The following is a 27,239-nucleotide window of genomic DNA, read 5'->3' on the forward strand; positions in this document are numbered from 1 at the left end:
GAATGAATGATCAAGTTTCGCAGGTCAGGCTGCCTTTTAAAGGCTTGGCTTAGGACTCTTGGGTACAGAATGAATTATAAGGCCAGGTGTTCTGGACCCAGTCATTCTCTAAACAATTGTTGAGTGCTTCCTCTGTGCTGGAAGCTGTATGTTGTTTAAAGTGATGATAGAGACAAAGGACAGGTCTGGAGGCTGGCAGTACAGAATGAAGACATTGGCAGGTGTGGTTCTCTCTGAGACCTGTGACCCAGAATCTGTTTCAGGCCTCTCTCCTAGATGCTGGTGGTGTGTGGTAATTTTCAACGTTCCTTGGCTTGTGGCTGCATCACTGTGATGTCGGCCTTGGTCTTCACATGGCATCTCCCTGTTGTGTGCACACCCCTGTTGTCAAACTTCTTATAAGGACACCAGTCTCATTAGACCGTATGGGGTCACACAGAGTCGGACACGACTGAAGCACCTTAGCAGCAGCAGCAGCACCTTCATCACCTCGTGTTAACTTGGTTACCTCCGTAAGGACTTTGTGTTCAAATAAAGTCACACTTCTAGGCACTAGGGGTTAAGACTCCAAAGTGTCTCTTTTTAAAAATTGAAGTATAGTTAATTTGTAATGTGTAGTTTCAAGTGTACAGCAAAGTGATTCAATTAAACATCTATATTCTTTTTCAGATTTTTTCCATTATTAAAAGATACTGAGTATAGATCCCTGTGCTATACAGTTGGAACTTATCTATTTTATATATAACATACTTTATTTTAATCCCAGCTCCTAATTTAACTTCTCCCTCCCTTCTCCTCCCAGTGACTTTGGTAAACACAAGTTTATGTTATATGTCTATGAGTCTCTTCCTATTTTGTGTATAAGCGCATTTGTATCTTTTTTAAAAATAAGATTCCTCATATAAGTAGTATCATATAATGTTTGTCTTTCTCTGACTTCACTGAATATCATAATCTCTGAATCTACCCATGTTGCTGCAAATGGCAGTATTTCATTCTTTTTTATGGCCTAATAATATGTACCATATCTTTTTTCATCAATTCATCTGCCAGCAGACATTTAGGCTTCCATGCCTTGTCTATTGACAGTAGTGCTGGAATGAGCAGTGAGGTGCATGTATCTTTTTGAATTAGAGTTTTCTCCAGGTATATGCCAAGAAGTGGGATAGCAGGATCACATGGTTTTTTAAGAAACCTCCAAACTATCCTCTATAGTGGTTGTGGCCGTTTACATTCCCACCAGCAATGCAGGAGGGTTCCTTTTTCTCCACACTGTCTCCAACATTTATGCTTTGTAGACTTTTTAATAATGACCACTGTGACGTGATGTTGTTGTTTAGTTGCTAAGTCGTATCTGACTCTTTTGTGACCTCATGGACTGTAGCCCCCAGGCTCCTCTGCCCATGCAATTTCCCAGTTAAGAATGCTGGAGTAGGTAGCCAATTCCTCTGCCAGGGGATCTTCCTGACCCAAGGATCGAGCCTATGTCTCCTGCTTTGCAGGTAGATTCTTTAACACTGAGTCACTTGGGCAGCCCTTGTGATGTGATACCTGATTGTAATTTTGATTAGCATTTCACTAATAATTAGTAATGTTGAGCATCTTTTAATGTGCCTGTTGGTAATCTGTATCTCTTCTTTGGAGAAATGTCTATTTAAGTCTTCTCTCCATTTTTTGATTGGATTTTTTTGGTTTGATATTAAGCTATATGAGCTCTTTGAATATTTTGGAAATTTATCTTTTGTCAGGAGCATCTTTTAAAGTATTTTCTCCAGTTCCCTAAGTTATCTTCTCATTTTATTTATGGTTTCCTTTGCTGTGCAAAAGCTTGAAAGTTTAATTAGGTCCTATTTGTTTAGTTTTGTTTTTATTTCCATTTACTCTAGAAGATGGATCCAAAAAGACATTGCTGCCACTTATGTCAGGAATGTTCTACTTGTGTTTTCCTCTTGGAGTTTTATTTATTTATTTTTAAATACATAGAAATGAATTTAATGGGTAAAACACCTGTACACTAAAAATATAAAGTACTATTGGAAGAAATAAATGCAGGGACAGACTATGTCCATGGATTGAAAGACTCAAAATTTTAAGATGGCAATAGAACAAATTGTTCTTGGAGGCTCAATCCAATCTCTATCAAAATTCCAACTGCCTTTTGCAAAAATAAACAAACTGATTACTGAAACACAAATGCAAGAGACTCCAGATAGTCAAAACAATGTTGGAAATGAAGAACATAACTGGATAAATTAAAACTGTTGGCTTCAAACCTTACTACAAAGCTACAGTAACCAATACAACGTGCTCCTGGTATAAGGATAATTACAGGATCAATGGAATTGAATTGTGTTTCTAAAAAACACACGTATATGTAGTCAATTGATTTTTGAGAAGGTTGCCACAATAATTCAGTGGGCAAAGAACAGCCTTTTCAAAAAAATGGTGGGGTAACAAATGGACCTCACATACAAAATAATAATATTGGATAACTACATCACATCTGCTACCAAAATTAACTCAAATGGATTAAATAGGTAAATATAAGAGACAAAATGTAAAAATTTCAGAAATATACATGTAAATTTTTTATGATTTTACCTTAGAGAAAAGTTTCATTATAACACCAAAACAACCAACACACAAAAAAATTATTATTGGACGTCATCAAAATTAAAACTTTTGTGTGTCTAAGATACTGTTAAGGAAGTGAAAAAACTCTTGGAGTTTTATAGTATCCTTTCTTACATTTAGGTATATAAGCCATTTTCAGTTTATTTTTGTGTATGGTATTAGAGAATGTTCTAATTTTGTTCTCTTACATGTAGCTGTCCAGTTTTCCCAACACCACCTGTTGAGGAGACCGTCTTTTGCCATTGTATATTCTCGCCCCCTTTGTCATAGCCTAGGTGACCACAGGTTTTATTTCTGCACTTTTTATCCTGTCCCACTGGTCTAATGTCTCATTTTCTGCCAATACTATACTGTTTTGATGGCTGTAGCTTTGTGGTGTAGGCTGAAGACAGGAAGCATGGTTCCTCCAACTCGATTCCTCTTTCTCAAGAGTGTTTTGGCTATTTGAGATCTTTGGTATTTCCATAAAAATTTTTATTAAAAATTTTTTTAAAATTTATTTTATTTTTTAAATTTACAATATTGTATTGGTTTTGCCATATATCAACATGAATCCGCCACAGGTATACACGTGTTCCCCATCCTGAACCCTCCTCCCTCCTCCCTCCCCGTACCATCCCTCTGGGTAAAAAATTTTTTAATTATGTGCTCTAGTTCTATGAAAAATTCTTCAATGGGTATTGTATTGAATCTGTAGATTGCCTTGGATAATATGGTCATTTGAATAATACTGATACTTCTAGTCCAACAACACAGTGTGTCTTTCCATCTGTTTGTGTCATCTATATTTTCAATATGCTGCTGCTGCTGCTGCTAAGTCACTTCAGTCGTGTCCGACTCTGTGCGACCCCATAGACGGCAGCCCACCAGGCTCCCCCGTCCCTGGGATTCTCCAGGCAAGAGTACTGGAGTGGGTTGCCATTTCCTTCTCCAATGCTTGAAAGTGAAAAGTGAAAGTGAAGTCGCTCAGTCGTGTCTGACTCCTAGCAACCCCATGGACTGCAGCCCACCAGGCTCCTCCATCCATGGGATTTTCCAGGCAAGAGTACTGGAGTAGGGTACCATTGCCTTCTCCGTATTTTCAATATATCTTTTATCAAATCTTATAGTTTTCAGAGTATAGATCTTTGCCTTCTAAGGTAAGTTTAGTCACAGGTATTTTATTATTATTATTATTATTTTTGCTGTAGTGAATGGGATTGTTTCCTTAATTTCTGTTCTATTTTCTTTTGTTTGTGTATAGAAATGCCACAGATTTCTATATATTAATTTTGTATCCTGTAAGCTTATGGAATCCACCAATGAACCCCAGAAGTTTCCTGGTAGCATTTTTAAGGTTTTTTATGTACTACATTGTGTCATCTGCAAATGGTGAGAGTTTTACTTAGGGGAAATGCTTTCAGCTTTTCACAGTTGAGTGCAGTATAAGCTGTGGGTTGTTATATTTGATGTAATTATGATGACATCAAAGTAAGTGAGTGAGAGTTGCTCAGTCATGTCTGACTCTTTGTGACCCTATGGACTGTAGGTCACTAGGCTTCTTTGTCCATGGAATTCTTCAGGCAAGAATACTGCAGTGGGTAGCCATTTCCTTCTCCAGGGGATCTTCCCGACCCAGGGATTGAACCCAGGTCTTCTGCCTTGCAGGCAGATTCTTTACCATCTGAACCACCAAGGAAGCCCATATGGTTCCTTTATGCCCACTTCCTGAAGAGATTTTTTAAAGTCACAAATGGATGTTGAATTTTATCAAAAGATTTTTCTGCATCTATTGAGATGATCCAAATTAAAAATAAAAACCATCTTTAATTTGTTAATGTGGTATATCACATTGATTATTTTCTTAATATTGAAAAATCCTAACTTCCCTGGGATAAATCCCCTTGATGATGGTGTGTAATCTTTTTAATGTTTTGTTGGAGTTGATTTGATAGTATTTTGTTGAGGATTTCTTGCATTTGTGTTCATCAGTGAAATTGGCCTGTAATTTTCTATTTTTGTGGTATCTTGTCTGATTTGGTATCAGAGTGATGGTCGCCTCAAAATGAATTCAGAAGTTTCCTTCCTCTGCAATTTTTTGAATAGTTTCAGAAGTATGGGTGTTAATGCTTCTGTAAATGTTTAATAGAATTCACCTGTGAGGCTACCTGGTCCTGGACTTTTGCTTGTTGTGACCTTTTAAATTTCTGATTTAATTTCAATACATGTAATTGGTCTATTCATATTTTTTCTTTCCTCCTGGTTCAGTCTTGGTACCTTCCTAAGAATTTGTCCATTTCTTCTAGGCTGTTCATTTTATTGGTGTATATTGTAGTTGCTTGTAGTAGTATCTCATGATCCTTAGTATTTCTGTGGTGTCTGTTGCAACTTCTCCTTTTTCAGTTCCAATTTTATTGATTTGAGTTCTCTCCTTTTTTTTTCTTGATGGGTGTGTCTAGTGGTTTATCAATTTTGCTTATCTTTTCAAAGAACTAGCTTTCAGTTTCAGTGATCTACAGGGAAGCATTGAAGACTTTTTTACATGGGGCCAGAGGAGGGACTCATATTTGACAAGTCAATATTTAAATTTAAATCAGAAGGAAACCCTGCACAGTGACAACTGTTCTATTTGCCTTATATACTGAGGTACTCCTAGGTTGGGTGCGTATATATTTACAATTGTTATTTCTTCTTCTTGGATTGATCTCTTGATCGTAATGTACTGTCCTTCCTTGTCTCTTGTAACAGTCTCTATTTTAGAGTCTATTTTGTCTGATATGAATATTGCTACTCCAGTTTTTTTTTGGTTTCCATGTGCAGAGGATGCATTTTCCCGTCTCCTCACTTTCAGTCTGTGTGTGTCCCTAGATCTGAAGTGGGACTCTTATGTATAAGGTATTGTTTTTGTATCCATTCAGCTAGCCAATGTCTTTTTGTTGAAGCATTTAATACATTTAGGCTTAAGGTAATTTTCAGTACATATGTTCTTCAGTTCAGTTCAGTTCAGTCGCTCAGTCATGTCTGACTCTTTGCGATCCCATGAATCGCAGCACGCCAGGCCTCCCTGTCCATCACCAACTCCCGGAGTTCACAGACTCAGGTCCATCGAGTCAGTGATGCCATCCAGCCATCTCATCCTCTGTCGTCCCCTTCTCCTCCTGCCCCCAATCCCTCCCAGCATCAGAGTCTTTTCCAATGAGTCAACTCTTCGCATGAGGTGGCCAAAGTACTGGAGTTTCAGCTTTAGCATCATTCCTTCCAAAGAAATCCCAGGGCTGATCTCCTTCAGAGTGGACTGGTTGGATCTCCTTGCAGTCCAAGGGACTCTCAAGAGTCTTCTCCAACACCACAGTTCAAAAGCATCAATTCTTCAGCGCTCAGCCTTCTTCACAGTCCAACTCTCACATCCATACATGACCACAGGAAAAACCATCCTTGAAGATGGACTGATTTGATCTCCTTGCAGTCCTTCTCCAATACCACAGTTCAGAAGCATCAATTCTTTGGCGCTCAGCTTTCTTTATAGTCCAACTCTCACATCCATATATGACTGCTGGAAAAACCATAGCTTTGACTAGACGAACCTTTGTTGGCAAAGTAATGTCTCTGCTTTTGAATATGCTATCTAGGTTGGTCATAACTTTCCTTCCAAGGAGTAAGCGTCTTTTAACTTCATGGCTGCAGTCACCATCTGCAGTGATTTTGGAGCCCCCAAAAATAAAGTCTGATACTGTTTCCACTGTTTCCCCATCTATTTCCCATGAAGTGATGGGATAGGATGCCATGATCTTCGTTTTCTGAATGTTGAGCTTTAAGCCAACTTTTTCACTCTCCTCTTTCACTTTCATCAAGAGGCTTTTGAGTTCCTCTTCACTTTCTGCCATAAGGGTGATGTCATCTGCATATCTGAGGTTATTGATATTTCTCCCGGCAATCTTGATTCCAGCTTGTGCTTCTTCCAGTCCAGTGTTTCTCATGATGTACTCTGCATATAAGTTAAATAAGCAGGGTGACAATATACAGTCTTGACGTACTCCTTTTCCTATTTGGAACCAGTCTGTTGTCCCATGTCCAGTTCTAACTGTTGCTTCCTGACCTGCATACAAATTTCTCAAGAGGCAGATCAGGTGGTCTGGTATTCCCATGTCTTTCAGAATTTTCCACAGTTTATTGTGATCTACACAGTCAAAGGCTTTGGCATAGTCAATAAAGCAGAAATAGATGTTTTTCTGGAACTCTCTTGCTTTTTCCATGATCCAGTGCATGTTGGCAATTTGATCTCTGGTTCCTCTGCCTTTTCTGAAACCAGCTTGAACATCAGGAATTTCACAGTTCACATATTGCTGAAGCCTGGCTTGGAGAACTTTGAGCATTACTTTACTAGCGTGTGAGATGAGTGCACTTGTGCAGTAGTTTGAGCATTCTTTGGCATTACCTTTCTTTGGGATTGGAATGAAAACTGACCTTTTCCAGTCCTGTGGCCACTGCTGAGTTTTCCAAATTTGCTGGCATATTGAGGGCAGCACTTTCACAGCATCATCTTTCAGGATTTGAAATAGCTCCACTGGAATTCCATCACCTCCACTAGCTTTGTTCGTAGTGATGCTTTCTAAGGCCCACTTGACTTCACATTCCAGGATGTCTGGCTTTAGGTCAGTGATCACACCATCGTGATTATCTGGATCGTGAAGATCTTTTTTGTACAGTTCTTCTGTGTATTCTTGCCATCTCTTCTTAATATCTTCTGCTTCTGTTAGGTGCATACCATTTCTGTCCTTTATCGATCCCATCTTTGCATGAAATGTTCCTTTGGTATCTCTAATTTTCTTGAAGAGATCTTTAGTCTTTCTCATTGGGTTGTTTTCCTCTATTTCTTTGCATTGATCGCTGAAGAAGGCTTATATAAGAATATATGTTCTTATTGCCATTTAATTAATTGTTTGGGGTTTGTTTTTATAGATCTTTTTTCTTCCCCTCTGCTTTTGTTCTCTTGTGATTTGATGATTAACTTTCGTATTGTGTTTAGATTCCTTTTCTTTTTTGTGTGTATCTATTTTAGATTTTTGGTTTGTGGTTATCATGAGGTTTTGACATAGCATCTATATACAAGATCGTTTTAAGTTACTGGTCTTTTAATTTCAAAGGTATTTCCAGTATCCTATGTCTATGCTGTACTCTTCTCAATTGCTGGTTAGAAGCATTTACTGTACGTTTGCCTTTGTATGCATGAATGAGCTTTTCCGTTCATAATTTCTGTGTTTTTAGTTGTGGCCTTTTCTTTTCCATCTAGAGCAGTTCCTGTAGCATTTGTTGCAAAGTTGGTCTGAAAGTGAAAAAAGATGTTAGTTGCTCAATCGTGTCTGACGCTGTGACCAAATGGACTGTAGCCCACCAGTCTCCTCTGTTCATGGAATTCTCCAGGCAAGAACACTGAAGTGGGTAGCCATCCTTTCTCCAAGATATCTTCCTGACCCTGGGTCTCCTGTATTGCAGGCAGATTCTTTACCGTCTGAGCCACCAAGAATTCCCTGGTGGTTCAGATAGTAATGCTTTTCAGTCTCTGATGAAATGCTTTTCATTTCTCTGTAGAATCTGCATGAGAGCCTTGCTGGATATTCTCAGTTGTAAGTCCTTCCCTTTCATCACTTTAAATATATCATGTCACTCCCCTCTGACTTGCACAATTTCTGCTGAGAAACCAGCTAACTTTATGGGGATTCCTTTGCACATTATTTATTGCCTTTTCCCTTAATATTTTTAATATTTCAATATTCCCTTTAATATTTTTTCTTTAATTTTTGTCAATTTGAGTACTATGCCTCTCAGTGTGTTCCTATCTGGGTTTATCCTGCCTAGGGCTCTCTGAACCTTCCGACAACTCTTAATTTTAGGTTAGCTTGAAGTAACCATAGTGATTCTCACCAGGGCTCAATGCTCCAGCTCATTCAGATGCTGAGAAAATAATAGCCATGATGGAGACATTTATATATATATAAGGAAGGTGGGAATAACAGTGACATAAGTGTCCTAATTCCTCAAAGAACCTGATAACTTTATAAGGACTAGATCATGGAACGTAGGTAAAGTTTTCTACAGCAACAGAAAACAGATACAGGGTATTTTTGATACTGGCCTAATGACATCCTATTCTTGTACATATTATGTGTACATGCACAGAAACATCAAAAAGGCTGGCTGATGCATGCTGAGGCTGAGACAGCCAGCAACTTTAACTTTATTGCTTATTCTTCCTGGATTGTTTGAAAACATTTAGATCAGCATATATTTAATAATCAGATGAGGGAAATAAAGATCATAAAGGTGAGAAAGAAATCATTAAAAAGTATATTCTAAGTACCTGAAAGGAGTGTAGTAGCCAGAAATCCTATAACTGGTATGAATACATTTTTGAAGTAGTGTAGTATAAAAATACAATTTAGTCAATTTTTCTAGGTCCTGGATCTCTCCTCCTCATTTAGAATTAGCAAGCAGACCTTTAGGTATGTTTAGTTTTAGAATTTTATTTTAAAGAGATTCCTATGCCATAATATAATGTCTGTGTTTCTCTTACTGAGAATTATGCCCAATGGTCAAATTCTAACAACTTTTGCAATACATTTTTATTAAATTTAATTAAAAATAGAGTTTACATGATATACCATTTTGAATTTCATTATATTCTTACAAATAATTTACTGTAAAATGTTAGTTTCAAAGAAAATTTATGGGAAATTATGAAGCGACTATCAGCTCAGTGCAGTCGCTTAGTTTTGTCCAACTGTTTGCGACCCGTGGACTGCAGCATGCAGGGCTTCCCTGTCCATCACTAACTTCCAGAGCTTGCTCAGACTCATGTCTATTGAGTTGGTGATGCCATCCAACCATCTCATCCTCTGTAGTTCCCTTCTTCTTCTGCCTTCAATCTTTCCCAGCATCAGGGTCTTTTCAAATGAGTCAGCTCTTCGCATCAGGAGGCCAAAGTACTGGAGTTTCAGCTTCAGCATCAGTCCTTCCAATGAATATTCAGGACTGATTTCCTTTAGGATGGACTGATTGGATCTCCTTGCAGTCCTTCTCCGATACCACAGTTCAGAAGCATCAATTCTTTGGCGCTCAGCTTTCTTTATAGTCCAACTCTCACATCCATACATGACTACTGGAAAAACCATAGCTTTGACTAGACAGACCTTTGTTGGCAAAGTAATGTCTTTGCTTTTTTGTATGCTGTTTAGGTTTGTCATAACTTTTCTTCCAAGGAGCAAACGTCTTTTAATTTCATGGCTGCCGTCACCATCTGCAGTGATTTTGGAGCTCGAGAAAATAAAGACTGTCACTGTTTCCACTGTTTCCCCATCTGTTTGCCATGAAGTGATGGGACTGGATGCCATGATCCTAGTTCTTTGAATGTTGAGTTTTAAGCCAGTTTTTTCACTCTCCTCTTTCATTTTCATCAAGAGGCTCTTTAATTCCTCTTCACTTTCTGCCATAAGGGTGGTGTCATCTGCATATCTGAGGTTATTGATGTCTCCCGACAATCTTGATTCTAGCTTGTGCTTCATCCAGCCTGGTATTTTATTATAGTAAGTGTGAAAAGGCAGAAAGCGACTATAGAGTTCTTTACAATAAAACCCATGATAAGGATATCATTTGGGGGGTTGAAAATTTATCAAAAGGATTATAAATATATTTTGGTATTCTGATGGTTTCAAGGGCACTTTAAAAGTTTTGTAGTTAAATTTTTACAAATGTGACATATTTGTTGAAACCCAATCTGTAAGTCTTACACCAATGATCATTTCTTCTTGCTAAAACATAGAAATAATTTATCTGAAATCCATGAGTGCTATAAAGAGTTTGATTTCTTCATAGAGATTCTTCTATAAGTTGGGCTAATCTCTGAAAGGCCTAAAATAAGACAGAGAGGAGAATTACCGAAATTAACATGCTTTTTGGGCTTCCTTTGTGGCTCAGCTGGTAAAGAATCCACCTGCAACGCAGGAGACCTGGGTTCTACACATGTATTGGAAAGATTCCTTGGAGAAGGAAAAGGCTACCCACTCCAGTATTCTGGCCTGGAGAATTCCATGGACTACATAGTTCATGGGGTCACAAAGAGTTGGACATGACTGAGCAACTTTCACTTTCAAGAGGCTTTAGGAGAATTCTACCATAACATTACAAATTTTTAAAAAGGAGTCTTATCTTATGTTGAGATCAGATAATGAAAGCTCAGGGTTAACCTCAGGTTTATCTGGGTTGTATGCCATCATGTCCACTAGTATATGGAAACATGTCAGAATCCCAGACATTAAAAAGACATTTTTTTACCCTCAAGTTCATCATTTTCTCCCAGAACACCAATTACTTTATTTTTTCAAATATTCTTTCATCTGCATATGCCTTATATGTAGTTTCAGTTGTCCAACTCTACTCATATATAACTAATGAAGAGCATATTTAATGATGTGAGAAAGCAAGTAAATCAAGAACACACCCAGAAACACCCCATCTCCAAGGATAAGTATTACAATCTTCTTGCAGTTACTGGATTTCAGTGTATGGCTCTTCTGTGAGTTCCTGACATGGTAGTAGTTAGCAACTTGCTTCTTTTCTTCATATTATCTTGATTAAAGCTGGACTTTTTGATTAATCAATAAGTTAATTCTAATCATCAATATTAGTCTATTTGACCCTTGTTGATATTCTTCCTTCAGAGAAAGAGTCCGATGGCTTCGTGAATTTGTACTCTGACTCATGTTAATTTTATGCAGGAGGGAAAGAGTTTCTCTTTATAACATGTTGATGATCTGTCAACACCGTTGAGTTAGGTCTGAAATCTATTCACAGAATCAATAAAATTCAACTCCAAGTTGGTCTCATTACCTTTCCATAGAAGTCTGGCAACTTCTTTGAGTTATACTTCACGACTTTCCAACTATTCCCATTTTTCAGAAACCAAAGGAGACATCAAATAATGTTGTAACTCACAAAATGAACACAAAAAATAAATTGATAACTCACCATGTCCATCTGTTCTGGAGAAGCTGAAGAGAAGGATGCTCTGAAGTAGGGGCAAGGAGCTGAACTATCAATGTAGAAACCATATCCTGGAAGCATGAATATCTGAGAGAGTTTTGGAAAATAGGTAATTAAAAGAAAAATAAAAATAGAGGTAAATCTAATCTCAGAGTGTCAGAGGACTTTCTGAGTTTAAAAGCAATGAAAGAAATTTGAAGAGAAAAAACAACTTACAGAAGAATTCCGCATGTCATACAATAAACAAAACTAAAAGCACAGAAACAGGAAAAGTATTTAGGATAAATATGACAGTCCTATCTCTTCTCTGTATACTAAAATAAAAAAGCACAGAAACAGAAGAAAAACACTAAATTTTAGCTTTAATGGACCAAGGACAGATCCTACAGGCAACAGAAATTGTAATAAACATAATAACCATTTAATGTAACTAGAAAAGTAAAATAAATTCTAACAACGAAACATTCTTTATGAGATATCAAGTTTGGAAGTGACCTTTAAGTTGGGACTTCAAAGATAAGTAGGTATTGACCAAACAAAATGTAAGGAAAGAGTCCTTTGGGGAGAAGATACAGAGTGTAGAGGCCTGAAAATGCAAAGAAAATGGGTCACTCAAAGAGGTGGAAACAATACTTAGACTGGAGGAATAAAATGGCAAGTAATTCTGTCAGAACTCTGGGACACCGTCTCCTTCGGTGACTTCTGTGGCTGCCAGCTTGCTGCCCCCACACAAGTGTCCTCTGCTTCCTAGGCATGCAAACACACTGTTTCCAGCCTCTTTCTAGATGCTCATGGCCAAGTGATTGAATCCCAACTAGGGAGGGGAAGTCTTGGTGTTACTTCCTGGCCTGGCCTGTGAACATCTCCCCATGTGACCCGCCATACCCTCTGCATGCTGTTTTCATTGTGGCCCATGAATTGAAATGCCATGCAAGACGGTGGCAGGAGCCCAGGTCTCTGACTCAAGGAGGGAGCAGAAGAGCCTGTAGACCATGCCTCTGAAAATTGTGCCAGAGAAAGAAATAAACTTGCCTTGTGTTAAGTCTTTGAAATTGTTGTCTAGTAAAATCATGATATTCAAACTTCAAGTAACCATTGTTATTACTTGTTATAAATCTGGGCTCTGGTCACTGAAGTTTGATGAACTGGGAATGAAATGATTTGGGGAACTCAGGGAAGAAGATTTCAAGGTGGAAGAAGAGTTTTTTGTCCTCATTAACAATGAAAATGTCATTTCTCCCAATATCGTGGAATAGTTTTGGGGTGTGCCAGAAGCAAGTTTCTGTAGAGAAGGAGGAAGTGGTAATAATCTCCTTGAATGATGACCCAAATCTGGTCTAAGGCAGAAGTGATAAAGTTGCAGATTATTTAGAAAAGTTAAAGTACATGCCACAGGGTATATGGAATAAGTGAAGGGGACTGAAAAAAACTACTATAAAATAGGAAGTATCTATCCTTAGCTCTTAGTTCAGGGAGCTGTTTTCTTACACAGAAATAGCCACTTATCAAATATTCTGGATAATGACATTGATAAGAAAGCAAACAAAATGTAATAAAATTGACTTATTATAAGTTCAATTGCTCAGTCGTGTCCGACTTTTTGCAACCTCATGGACTGCAGCACACAGGGCTTCCCTGTCCATCACCAGCTCCCACAGCTTGCTCAAACTCATGTCCACTGAGTCGGTGATGCTATCCAACCATCTCATCCTCTGTCATCTCTTTTTCTCCTCCCACCTTCAATCTTTCCCAACATCAGGATCTTTTCCATTCAGTCAGTTCTCCACATCAGGTGCCCAAAGTATTGGACCTTCAGCTTCAGCATCAGTCCTTCCAAAGAATATTCAAGACTGATTGCTTGAGGATTGACTGGTTCGGTCTCCTTGCAGTCCAAGGGACTCTCAAGAGTCTTCCCAAACACCACAGTTCAAAAGCATCAATTCTTTGGTGCTCAGCTTTCTTCACAGTCCAACTCTCACATCCATACATGATCACTGAAAAAACCATAACCTTGACTAGATGGACTTTTGTTGGCAAAGTAATGTCTCTGCTTTTTAATATGCTGTCTAGGTTGGTCATAACTTTCCTTCCAAGGAGTAAGCATCTTTTAATTTCATGGCTGCAATCACCATCTGCAGTGATTTTGGAGCCCCCAAAATAAAATCTGACACTGTTTCCACTGTTTCTCCATCTATTTCCCATGAAGTGATGGGACCAGATGCCACGATCTTCGTTTCTGAATGTTGAGCTTTAAGCCAACTTTTTCACTCTCCTCTTTCACTTTCATCAAGAGGCTCTTTAGTTTTTCACTTTCTGCCATAAGGGTGGTGTCATCTGCATATCTGAGCTTACTGATATTTCTCTCAGCAATCTTGATTCCAGCTTGTGCTTCATCCAGCCCAGCATTTTGCATGATGTACTCTACATATAAGTTAAATGAGGAGGGTGACAATATACAGCCTGATGTACTCCTTTCCCAATTTGGAACTAGTCTGTTGTTCCATGTCCTGTTCTAACTGTTGCTTCTTCACCTGCATACGGATTTCTCAGGAGACAGGTAAGGTGGTCTGGTATTCCCATTTCTTTAAGAATTTTCCACAGTTTGCTGTGATCCACACAGTCAAAGGCTTTTGTGTAGTCAATAAAGCAGAAGTAGATGCTTTTCTGGAACTCTGTTGCTTTTTCAATGATCCCATGGATGTTGGCAATTTGATTTCTGGTTCCTCTGCCTTTTCTAAATCCAGCTTGAACATCTGGAAGTTCACGGTTCACATACTGTTGAAGCCTGGCTTGGAGAATTTTGAGCATTACTTTGCTAGCATGTGAGATGAGTGCAATTGTACAATAGTTTGAACATTCTTTGGCATTGCCTTTCTTTGGGATTGGAATGAAAACTGACATTTTCCGGTCCTGTGGCCACTGCTGAGTTTTCCCAATTTGCTGGCATATTGAGTGCAATGCTTTCACAGCATCACCTTTAAGGTTTGAAGTAGCTCAACTGGAATTCCATGACCTCCACTAGCTTTGTTTGTAGTGATGCTTCCTAAGGCCCACTTGACTTTGCATTCCAGGATGTCTGGCTCTAGGTGAGTGATCACACATCGTGGTTATCTGGGTCATGAAGATTGTTTTGTATAGTTTTTCTGTGTATTCTTGCCACCTCTTCTTAATATCTTCTGCTTCTGTTAGGTTCAAACCATTTTTTTTCCTTTATTGCGCCCATCTTTGCATGAAATGTTCCTTTGGTATCTCTAATTTTCTTGAAGAGAGTCTTTCCCATTCTATTGTTTTCCTCTATTTCTTTGCATTGATCACCGAGGAAGGCTTTCTTATCTCTCCTGGCTATCTTTCCTTTTCTCCTTTGCCTTTAGCTTCTCTTCTTTTCTCAGCTATTTGTAAGGCCTCCTCAGACAGTCATTTTGCCTTTTTGGATTTGTTTTTCTTGGGATGCTCTTGATCACTGCCTCTTGTATAATGTCATGAACCTCTGCCCATAGTTCTTCAAGCACTCTGTCTGTCAGATCTAATCCCTTGAATATATATGTCACTTCTCCTGTATAATTGTAAGGGATTTGATTTAGGTTATACCTGAGTGGTCTAGTGATTTTCCCTACTGTCTTCAATTTGATACAATGAGATGGCGGAGTAGAAGGACATGCACTCATCTTCTCCTGTGAGAGCTCCAAAATGACTTATTAAACTAAAATGCAATTCTTTAAGTCATGTAAGTATTTATTAAACAATTATTATGTGCTATCATTAGCATTATAAGAATTGATAAAGCATGAGCCCTGAACTCAAGGATGATGGTTAGAGAGGGTGAATGACTTTCCCAGGAGAGTGCATTTGCTCTTGCTTCCAGACAGCCATTTTCCTGCTCTGACTGCTAACCTGCCTTGTCTCTTATGTTCTAGCACAGGACTTTGCTAGCATCAACATGGTTTTTCTTTTGTACTTAGTACCTCAAGACAAACATGATACTAGAAACAGATCTTAGTGTTTACATAAGACTGACGAATATGTTAAAAAAATTAATGTTGAAAGGATGATTTATTTGATAAGTTGGGAAGCTGCACAAAAAATTATTTAGATTTTTTAGCTTTATCAATGCCCCTAAATTAAATCTCAATAGACTTATGGTTTAAGCACAAAATGTGCAGACATCCTTGTAGATTAATTATGTGAAAAAAGGTGGATGTAATTTTATGTAAAATTACATGTAAATTTCCCTGTAATTTTAATCATGTAAAATAAATGTATAGCTATATCAAACAAATTAAAAGTCCTGTTAAAAAAACAGCAGAAGACCCAAATAGCCATTTTCCAAAGAAGATATGCAGATTGCCAATAGGCACATGAAAAGATGCTGAACATCATTAGTCATCCAGGAAAGGCAAATCAAAGCACAATGAAATATCATATCATACTTCTCAGAATGGCTCTCATCAAAAAGACCACAAACAAAAAATGTTGTTGAGGATGTGGAGAAAAGGGAACTGTCATATACTATTGGTAGGAATTTCAACTGGAGTAGCCATTTTGGAAACCTGTATGAGATTTCTCAAAAAACTAAAATAGAACTATACTATGATCCTGAAATTCTATTCCTGGGTATACATAAAATAATTTAAATATTAATTTAAAAAGATACATGCACCCCTATATTTATAGCATTATTTACAATTGCCAAGATATGAAAGCAACATAAACATCCATTTGCAGATGAATGGATAAAGAATTTGTGGTATATGCCTATGATGGACTACTACTCAGCCATACAAGGGAATTAAACCCTGCCATTTGTGACAACATGGACAGATTTGGAGAGTATTATGCTTAGTGAAATGAGTCAGAGATAGAAAAATGCCATATGTTATTGCTTCTATGCAGAACCTAAAACAGAAATGAATAAATATAACAAAAAGAAATAAGCTCATAGGTATAGAAAACAAACTTGTGGTTACTGGTGGTGAGAGGGATGGGAGGAGGGGCCGGATAGGAGTAGAGGATTAATAGGTACAAACTATTATGTATAAAATAAATAACACGTAAGGATATATTATACAGTGTAGGGAATATAGCTAGTGTTTTATATTAACTTTATGAAGAGTATAATTTTAGAAGTAATGAGTCACCGTGTTGTATACCTGAAACTAATGTAATATTGTCAATGAACTATACTTTAGTAAAAAAAAAAAATTTCATTTCATTAAAAAAAATTAGATACATACAAGCTCTTCAAGAAAATGTAGCATGAATGGTCAAAAAACCTGGGTGGTAAAATTATGGGCTATTTAAAAAAATTCAGAAGTAATACAGAACACGGTGGAGTAAAAGGACTTGAGTTTACTTCCTCTCGTGAAAACACAAAAGTCACAACTAACTGCTAAACAACCGTCAACAAAATGGACTGGAACCCACGAAGAAAGATAGTTCCATATTCAAAGAAGAAACCACAACACGATGCTGGGAGGGGTGCATTTGTGAGATTAGCAAATCTCAAACCTGCCAGGTGGGTGACCCACAAGCTGGAAAATAATTACAGCTCAACGGTTCTCCCACAGGAGCGAGAGTTCTGAGACCCCCACCAGGTTCCCCTCGGCATCAGGGGGAGGAGCTCCACTAGAGCATTTTGTCTTTGAAGGCCAGCAGGGCATGATTGCGGGAGTTTCACAGGTTTGAAGAAGAGAGAAACTCCACCCTTGAGTGGCACAAAGGAGGTTTCGTGCGCACTAGCACCCAGGGGGTAAAAGCAGTGACTTCCCAGGAGCCTGGAATGCACCTATCTGTGTGTCTTTGTGGGTCTACTGGGTGGGAGGTGTGGTGAGTGGGAGGCAGAAGTGGCTTAATGTGGGGGCAAAGACACTGGTGGCAGTGGTACTGGGGAGTCCTCATTGGCATGGTCTGTCCTGGAGGTTGTCACCCTGACACCAAGACCTGGCCCCACCCAACAGTGGCTGCAGTGCTGGGACACCTCAGGTCACAGAACCAATAGGATGGAGACACAGCCCCACCCATCAGCAGACAGACTGCCTAAAATCTTGCTGAGCTCACAACTACCTCTGAACACACCCCTTTACATGGCCCTGTCTGCTAGTGGGCAGGAAACATCCCCTCCCACCAGGAAGCCTGGATAAGTATCTTATACCTGCCTCATCTGCCAGAGGGCTAACACCAGAAGCAAAGAAGCACTATAACCCTGCAACCCGCTGAATGAAAACTGCAAACACAGAAAGTTAGAAAAAATGAGATGGCGGAGGAATATGTTCCAGATGAAGGAACAAGATGAAACCTCAGAACAACCAAGTGAGGTGGGGATAGGCAATCTACCCCACTAAAATTCACAGGAATGATACTAAAGATGATTCTAGATCTCAGAAAAGGAATAGAGGCACAGAACAAGAAGATACGAAAACGTTTAACAAAGATCTAGAAGACATAAAGAAGTGAGTTAAACAATACAATAACTGAAAAGAAAAATACACTAGAAGGAATCAATAGCAGAATAAATGAGGCAGAAGAATGAATAAGTGAGCTAGGAGAGAGGATAGTGAAAACCATTGTCACACAACAGATTAAAGAAAAAAAATGAAAAGACGTGAGGACAATTTGACACCTCTGGGACAACTTTAAATGCACCAGCATTAGCGTTATAGGGGTCCCAGAAGGAGAAGAGAGAGAGCAAGGGCCTGAGAAAGTATTTGAAGAGAAAATAGCAGAAAATTTCCCTAATGTGGGAAAGAAAACATTTACCCAAGTCCAGAAAGTGCAGAGTCCCATACAGGATAAACCTAAGGAGGAACACACTGAGATACATAGTAATCAAATTGAAGACAAAGAAATGAATCCTAATTGGAGAGGAAAAAGTAAAACTAAAATTGTTTGCAGATGACATGGTACTATATATAGAAAATCCTAAAGATGCTACTAGAAAACTACTAGAGTTCATCAATGAATTTGGTAAAGTTGTAGGGTAAAAATTAATGCATAGAAATCTGTTAACTTCTATAACACTGAAAGATCAGAAAGAGAAATTAAGGATTAATCACATTTACCATCTCATCAAAAAGAATACAATACATAGGAATATAACTAACCACGGGAAGAGGGAATGGCAAATCACTCCAGTATTTTTGCCTAGAGAATTCCCATGAACAGTGGAGCCTGGCGGGCTGTAGTCCATGAGGTTGCAAAGAGTCAGATATGACTGGGTGACTAAGCACAGCATAGCACATACCTAACCAAGGCCTCAAAAGACCTGAATTCTAAAAGTATGAGATGCTAATGAAAGAAATCAAAGATGACACAAACAAATGAAAAGATACACCACCATGTTCTTGGACTATAAGAATCAATATTGTTGAAATGACTCTACTAACGAAGACAATCTACAAGTTTAATGTAATACCTATCAAATTGCCAATAGCATTTTTTTTTTTTTTTGCAGACATAGAGTAAATAAATCTTAAGATATATATGGGAACACAAAAGACCCCAAATAGCCAAAGCAATCCTGAGAAAGAAAAAGGGAGGTCAAGGACTTGGGGTCCCTGACTTCAGACTATAATGCAAAGCTACAGTAATTAAGACAGTGTGGTTCTGGTGAAAAAAAAACAAAAACAAAAACAGAAATATAGATGAATGGAACAGTATGGAAAGCCCTGAAATAAACTCATGCACCTATGATCCATTAATCTATGACAAAAGGGGCAAGACTGTAAAATGGAGAGAAGACAGTCTCCTCAATAAATAATACTAGGAAAGCCAGAGAGATACATATAAAGAAACAAAATTAGGACATTCTGTAACACTATACACAATCATAAACTCAAAATTTATTAAAGACCTAAATGTAAGACCTGAAATTATAAAACTCTGAGAGGAAAACATAGGTAGAACACACTCTGACATAAATTTCAATAATATCTTTTTGGATTCACCTCTTACAGTAAGGGAAATAAAAGCAAAATAAACAAATAGAAGCTAATTAAACTTAAAAGGTATTCAGCAAAGGAAACCATTAACAAAATAAAAGGTCAGTCTATGGGATGAAAGAAAATATTTTCAAACAGGGGATTAATCTCCAAAATATATAAACAACACATGAGCTCATTATCAGAAGGATCAAACAACCCAATAAAAAAATGGACCAAAGATCTAAATAGACATTTCTCCAAAGAATACATACAAATGGCCAAAAAGTACATGTAGAGATGCTTAACATCACTAATTAATAGAGAAATGAAAAATGAGAACTACAATAAGGAATGACCTCACACAGGTCAGAATGGCCATCATCAAAAATTTTACTAACAATAGATGGTGGAGAGGGTGTGGAGAAAAAGGAACACTCCTACACAGTTGGTGGGAAAGTAAATTGGTATAGTCACTATGGAGGACAGTATTGAGATTCCTTAAAAAACTGAAAATAGAGCTACTGTATGATTCAGGAGTCCCACTTCAGGGAAAATGTCTGGAGAAAACCAAAATTCAAAAAGTTATATGTGCCTCACTGTTCACTGAAGCACTTTAGACAGTAGTCAAGATGTGGGAGCAACCTAGATATCCATCAACAGAGGCATGGATAAAGAAGATGTGGTACTATTGAGTTCAGTTCAGTTCAGTCGCTCAGTCATGTCCGACTCTTCACGACCCCATGAATCAGAGCATGCCAGGCCTCCCTGTCCAGCACCAACTCCCAGAGTTCACTCAGACTCACGTCCATCAAGTCAGTGATGCCATCCAGCCATCTCATCCTCTGTCATCCCCTTCTCCTCCTGCCCCCAATCCCTCCCAGCATCAGAGTCTTTTCCAATGAGTCAACTCTTTGCATGAGGTGGCCAAAGTACTGGAGTTTCAGCTTTAGCATCATTCCTTCCAAAGAAATCCCAGGACTGATTTCCTTCAGAATGGACTGGTTGGATCTCCTTGCAGTCCAAGGGACTCTCAAGAGTCTTCTCCAACACCACAGTTCAAAAGCATCAATTCTTCGGGGCTTAGCCTTGTACACAGTCCAACTCTCACATCCATACATGACCACAGGAAAAACCATAGCCTTGACTAGACAGACCTTTGTTGGCAAGGTAATGTCTCTGCTTTTGAATATGCTATCTAGGTTGGTCATAACTTTTCTTCCAAGGAGTAAGCGTCTTTTAATTTCATGGCTGCAATCACCATCTGCAGTGATTTTGGAGCCCCCCAAAATAAAGTCTGACACTGTTTCCACTGTTTCCCCATCTATTTCCCATTAAGTGATGGGACCGGATGCCATAATCTTCGTTTTCTGAATGTTGAGCTTTGAGCCAACTTTTTTGCTCTCCACTTTCACTTTCATCAAGTGGCTTTTGAGTTCCTCTTCACTTTCTGCCATAAGGGTGGTGTCATCTGCATATCTGAGGTTATTGATATTTCTTCCAACAGTCTTGATTCCAGCTTGTGCTTCTTCCAGTCCAGCGTTTCTCATGATGTACTCTGCATATAAGTTAAATAAGCAGGGTGACAATATATAGTCTTGACGTACTCTTTTCCCATTTGGAACCAGTCTGTTGTTCCATGTCCAGTTCTAACTGTTGCTTACTGACCTGCATACAGATTTCTCAAGAGGCATGTCAGGTGGTCTGGTATTCCCATCTCTTTCAGAATTTTCCAGTTTATTGTGATCCACACAGTCAAAGTCTTTGGCATAGTCAATAAAGCAGAAATAGATGCTTTTCTGGAACTCTCTTGCTTTTTCCATGATCCAGCGGATGTTGGCAATTTGATCTCTGGATCCTCTGCCTTTCCTAAAACCAGCTGGAACATCAGGAAGTTCACGGTTCACATATTGCTGAAGCCTGGCTTGGAGAATTTTGAGCATTAGTTTACTAGTGTGTGAGATGAGTGCAATTGTGTGGTAGTTTGAGCACTCTTTGGCATTGCTTTTCTTTGGGATTGGAATGAAAACTGACCTTTTCCAGTCCTGTGGCCACTGCTGAGTTTTCCAAATTTGCTGGCATATTGAGTGCAGCACTTTCACAGCATCATCTTTCAGGATTTGAAATAGCTCAACTGGAATTCTATCACCTCCTCTAGCTTTGTTTGTAGTGATGCTTTCTGAGGCCCACTTGACTTCACATTTCAGGATGTCTGGCTCTAGGTGAGTGATCACACCATCATGATTTTCTGGGTCGTGACGATCTTTTTTATACAGTTCTTCTGTGTATTCTTGCCACCTCGTCTTAATATCTTCTGCTTCTGTTAGGTCCATACCATTTCTGTCCTTTTTCGAGCCCATCTTTGCATGAAATATTCCCTTGGTATCTCTAATTTTCTTGAAGAGATCTCTAGTCTTTCCCATTCTGTTGTTTTCCTCTATTTCTTTGCATTAATTGCTGAGGAAGGCTTTCTTATCTCTTTTTGCTATTCTTTGGAACTCTGCATTCAGATGCTTATATCTTTCCTTTTCTCCTTTGGTTTTTGCTTCTCTTCTTTTCACAGCTATTTGTAAGGCCTCCCCAGACTGACGTTTTGCTTTTTTGCATTTCTTTTCCATGGGGATGGTCTTGATCCCTGCCTCCTGTACAATGTCAGGAACCTCATTCCATAGTTCATCAGGCACTCTATCTATCAGATCTGGGCCCTTAAATCTATTTCTCATGTCCACTGTATAATCATAAGGGATTTGATTTAGGTCATACCTGAATGGTCTAGTATAATGCCATTTGCAGCATGGATACACCTGGAGATTATCACACTAAGTGAAATCACACAGAGAAAAACAAATATGTGATTAAACTGTATATGGAATCTAAAAAAAATGATACATAGGAACTTATTTCTAAAACGGAAACAGACTCGGAGATTCAGAAAAGTTTACCAAAGGGGAAATGGTGGTGGTGTGTGTGGAAAGGATAAATCAGGAGTTTGGAATTAACATATACACACTACCGTATGTAAAATAATCAATAAGAACCTACTTGTATAGTACAGGGAATTGACTCAGTATCTTATAATAACCCATTTTCTAATATGGGAAAAGAATCTGAAAGGCATAAATATATGCCTATGTATAACTGAATCAATTTTCTGTATACCTGAAACTAACACAGCACTGTAACTCAACTATACCTCAATATCAAATAAAAATTAAAAAGTGACATTATGCTTTAATGAAGTACAATGCCACCCTGAGTGTGCTTTACTTTCATAAGGGAAAAACCCTTCTATTTTAAATACTAATGGCTAACACTTATCAAGCATTTACTATGTGCCAGGCATTAGTCTAGGAGTTTTTTCCATGTTGATTCCTTTCATGATAGCAATCCTAAGAAGGAGAGATTCCTATTATCTCCTTTTTTCAGATGAGACTCAACACCACATATCATGAAGGACTGGAGCTGGGATTCACACCCAAGGACTGTGGCTCCCAAAACTGTGCTCTGGCCACTAACATAACCAGTAGCTGAGCTGAATGACTGTATTTCCCCTACTTAGGAGACTAAATCTGGAACCCAAAATCTATCATGATCTTAATAATGAGATAGTGTATCTGATAGGCAGATGTAATGCCTTGTGCTAGTTGGCAACGATAAACATCTCACAATTTTTATTAAGAAATTACAGAAAAAGTTTAGCTTTTCCTCCTGTCTTACCTCATTCTTAACGGCTTTTTCTTCAATCAGTTTTCTTACATCATGAATGCCCTTAATTTTTACCCACAGAAACATTCCAGCAGTAGGAACTTGCCATTCTGCCAAACCTACAAAGAAAAGAAGAGAAGAAATATTTTCTGAGTCCAGTTTTCATGATGTCAGTTATATCACTTAAATGACAAATGACAGTAATTGTAAACTAGCATTTCCAATGGAGAAGGCGATGGCACCCCACTCCAGTACTCTTGCCTGGAAAATCCCATGGACGGAGGAGCCTGGTAGGCTGCAGTCCATGGGGTGGCTGAGGGTCGGACACGACCGAGCGACTTTCCTTTCACTTTTCACTTTCATGCGTTGGAGAAGGAAATGGCAACCCACTCCAGTGTTCTTGCCTGGAGAATCCCAGGGATGGGGGAGCCTAGCAGGCTGCGGGAGCCTGTTGGGCTGCCATCTATGGGGTCACACAGAGTCGGACACGACTGAAGTGACTTAGCAGCAGCAGCAGCAGCAGCATTTCCAAAAAAGTTCCTTCAGTGACAGAATTTTAAAAAATATATTTTTATGAGTCCTGAAATTGGATGTTCTGAGTTTTATTTCAAAAAGTGAGGGGAAGTTTTGAAAGGGAGAAAGGGGACTCATGTGTATGTATAGGATTTTAGTGGGTTTTAGGGCCATGCAGAAACTCCTGTGTCATGCCCCTCTCTCTTCCTTAGAGCTGTCCCTAAGGCATACATGTCTCTTTCAAATTGTAGGAGAGGATTCCTCAACTCCTTCTAGAATCTTATTAGTGTTTCAGTAAATTGTTCAGAAGTGTAATGAATTGACATTTTTATCAGAATGTAATTAGTTATAAAAGTCATACTTAAAACTAAGGAATTCTGGGTGCATTTGTAGGCTTTATGTTTCATTGAATATAAGGATAGAGAAACCAAGAAGGAAGAAAATTATTTTGATTTTAATTATTACCATTTTAAAAAAAGAACTTGTTGGTGATTAAAACCTTTTTTCAAGTTTACAGTGTGGTAAAATAGTACTCTTATAAAAAATACTAACTGTATTTTTACCAGGACTTCATAGGGAAGAAGGTATGATGGAAATAAGGAATTGATACCTTGTATTAGGGCTTCCCAGGTGGCTGAGTCCTAAAGAGTCCACCAGCAATGCAGGAGACCTGGGCTTGATCCCTGGGTCGGAAAGATCCCTGGAGAAGGGAATGGCAACCCGTTCCAGTATTCTTGCCTGGAGAATCCCATGGACGGAGGAGCCTGGTGGGCTACAGTCCCCGGGGTCACATAGAGTCGGACTGAGCCATGTTCACTTCACTGTGTATTCACCATTATTTTTGCCAAAGGCATTTTTAGTGGTGTAATTAAAGCCATGAAATTCATTTTACTTTCTTCCTTAATAGAAAATTAAATCTAAACCATCCTGAAATCAAATTAGCAATATAAAAGATTAGATAGTAGATAAATGAAGTTAATGATTAAAAGGCCCATCATCTGTAATGAAAAACCTGCCAAAGATTGCAGTATTTTGTTTTTATAGAGTCAGAAAGAATTATGTTGTTGATTTCACAATTCCTCTTCTCTTTGGAGCAACATTTTGAAAACCTTTTTGGTTCAGAGATTATTTGGCTCTCAGTAGCTTATTGCTGGTTGATTGTTAGATTACTTGGTCTTTTCTTCTTTAAACCACAGATTCCGTGCAGCAGTCAGGTATGGTAGAAATGCTGTAATTGTGACAGGGTTATTGCTGGTTGGTTGTTAGACTGATTGGTCTTTTCTTCTTTAAACCACACACTCTGTGCAGCAGTTAGGTGTAGTAGAAGTGCTGTAATTGCAGCAGGGTTACTGCTGTTGCTTCTCACATTATTTATAGGGTACCACTTTCGTTTTTGAAAAGTACTTATTTCTGACTGCGTTGCATCTTTGCTGCTGCGTGTGGGCTTTCTCTGGTTGTGGTAAGCAGGGGCTATTCTAGTTGCCGTGCACAGGCGTATCACTGTGGCTTCTCATGCTGCAGAGCATGGGATCTAGAGTGCCAGTCTGATAGTCATGGTGCCTGGGCTTAGTTGCCTGGGGCATATGGGATCTTCCTAGAACAGGGATTGAACAGGTGTCCCCTGCATTGCAAGGCATATTCTTAACCATTGCATACCAGAGAAGCCCTAGAGTAACATTTTCTTGACCAGAATAGGCCTGGACCCTATTTCCTTCCCCAGGGTTATTAACAATACTCTATAGTATCACTCACTCATAGAAGGACTGCTGCTCGTTCATCCCAGGACAGGATGTATGTTCTACTCACCACTTAACCACTTGTCTGCTGCCGCCAGTAATGCATCCCTCTGCTTCCGGTAGAAATCAGTAACCCTAGAGGAAGAAAACAATGAAAAATATGTGTTTGCTACACTGATTGTAGAAACCAAAAGGCTCTGGAGTCCAGTCTATAAGAATCTATTTTGTATCTTGATGAAAATGTTGAAACTCATTGAGGGAATAGAGCATATTTGTTTGACCTGTCAGGTAGTAAACTTTGTATCATTGTGATTTTTCCATTGTTTTGGAATAATTCAAAACAGAAAATTAATCAAGTGAAGTCCATTTCTATATAAACTATGGAACCTAAAATACAGTACCTGTCGATGTGAGTCAGAAAGCCCTCTTCTCCCCACTGATGCAGAAGTTGTGATACCAGGAGCTAAAAGGCATGAGACAGTAACAAGGTTCATCCTCTAAAATGTACTTTTTGTCAAATGTAACAGCAAATCACTCTTGATTATGTACAAACCACACTAAGAAGATGCAATAAGCTGCACCAAGCTTTATAGGGCCGGTGACTTATAACAATGTTGCTTAATAACAATGACAACAATAATAACAAATATTTATATGGTCCTTGGTATATCCAAGAAACTGCTGTACCATACATTTCAGCAAAGTTGGTCTTTGCAATACCCTTATTAGACAGGCCGTTATTTCTCTGTACTCATATTGAGACTGAGGCATTGCTGCTGCTGCTGCTGCTAAGTCACTTAGTTGTGTCCAACTCTGTGCAACCCCATAGACGGAAGCCCACAAGGCTCCCCCATCCCTGGGATTCTCCAGGCAAGAGCACTGGAGTGGGTTGCCATTTCCTTCTCCAATGCATGAAAGTGAAAAGTGAAAGGGGAGTCGCTCAGTCGTGTTCGACTCTTAGCAACCCCATGGACTGCAGCCTACCAGGTTCCTCCATCCATGGGATTTTCCAGGCAAGAGTACTGGAGTGGGGTGCCATTGCCTTCTCAGACTGAGGCATTAGGTGAAGTTAAATTTCCTGTGATCACTGTTGGTCACAAATCCTGGACTCAAGTCAGAATGTCCAGGCCCAGATCCATTCAATAACTGCCACCCTGCACAGCCTCTCGAAATAATGGTGTGTTACTTCACCAAACCTCTTCCGTCCTGATGAGTTTTTATGGGGTTCCTGAACTAGATGCCAGGACACAAGATGAATAAGATCTCTGACTCTAGGAGCTTGGTCTACACCTTGAAACAGCTCAGGTATATTTAAATCCCTTTGCCTTTTGGAGCAAACATCTATGGTATATCTGATCTTCTAATTCAGCCCATAGGGAAATAGAGAAGCAGTCAAATGACTTCACTCCCTGACACCTTCACATTGTCTTATTTGCCCGCATCCATTTTATGATCTGATTTCAGACATTCCTGTTTCCTAAATTGTCCTAAATTCCTAAATTTCCTAAATTGTCTTCAGTGATCAATGCAAAGAAATAGAGGAAAACAACAGAATAGGAAAGACTGGAGATCTCTTCAAGAAAATTAGAGATACCAAGGGAACATTTCGTGCAAAGATGGGCTCGATAAAGGACAGAAATGGTATGGACCTAACAGAAGCAGAAGATATTAAGAAGAGATGGCAAGAATACACAGAAGAACTGTACAAAAAAGATCTTCACGA

The 27,239-nt window shown here is 38.8% G+C and overlaps 1 protein-coding gene and 1 long non-coding RNA gene across 2 annotated transcripts in view; one reads left to right on the plus strand and one right to left on the minus strand.

The window, feature by feature from the left end:
* Positions 1–27,239, plus strand: part of LOC139184491 (uncharacterized) — a 145,716-nt gene that overhangs the window by 73,909 nt on the left and 44,568 nt on the right. The window lies entirely within an intron of this gene.
* The window catches only part of LOC109562760 (kynurenine/alpha-aminoadipate aminotransferase, mitochondrial-like), a 38,132-nt gene continuing 20,028 nt past the window's right edge, over positions 9,136–27,239 (minus strand). The window contains exons 9-13 of the mRNA XM_019965769.2: positions 25,918–25,979; positions 25,587–25,651; positions 23,280–23,386; positions 11,635–11,736; positions 9,136–10,518 (exon numbers count right to left, since the gene is read on the minus strand). Coding sequence (XP_019821328.2) covers positions 10,477–10,518; positions 11,635–11,736; positions 23,280–23,386; positions 25,587–25,651; positions 25,918–25,979 — 378 coding nt within the window. The 3' untranslated portion in view covers positions 9,136–10,476. The remainder of the gene's footprint in view (positions 10,519–11,634; positions 11,737–23,279; positions 23,387–25,586; positions 25,652–25,917; positions 25,980–27,239) is intronic.

The sequence above is a fragment of the Bos indicus genome, chromosome 8, assembly GCF_029378745.1.
Source record: "Bos indicus isolate NIAB-ARS_2022 breed Sahiwal x Tharparkar chromosome 8, NIAB-ARS_B.indTharparkar_mat_pri_1.0, whole genome shotgun sequence".
Lineage (NCBI taxonomy): Eukaryota > Metazoa > Chordata > Mammalia > Artiodactyla > Bovidae > Bos > Bos indicus.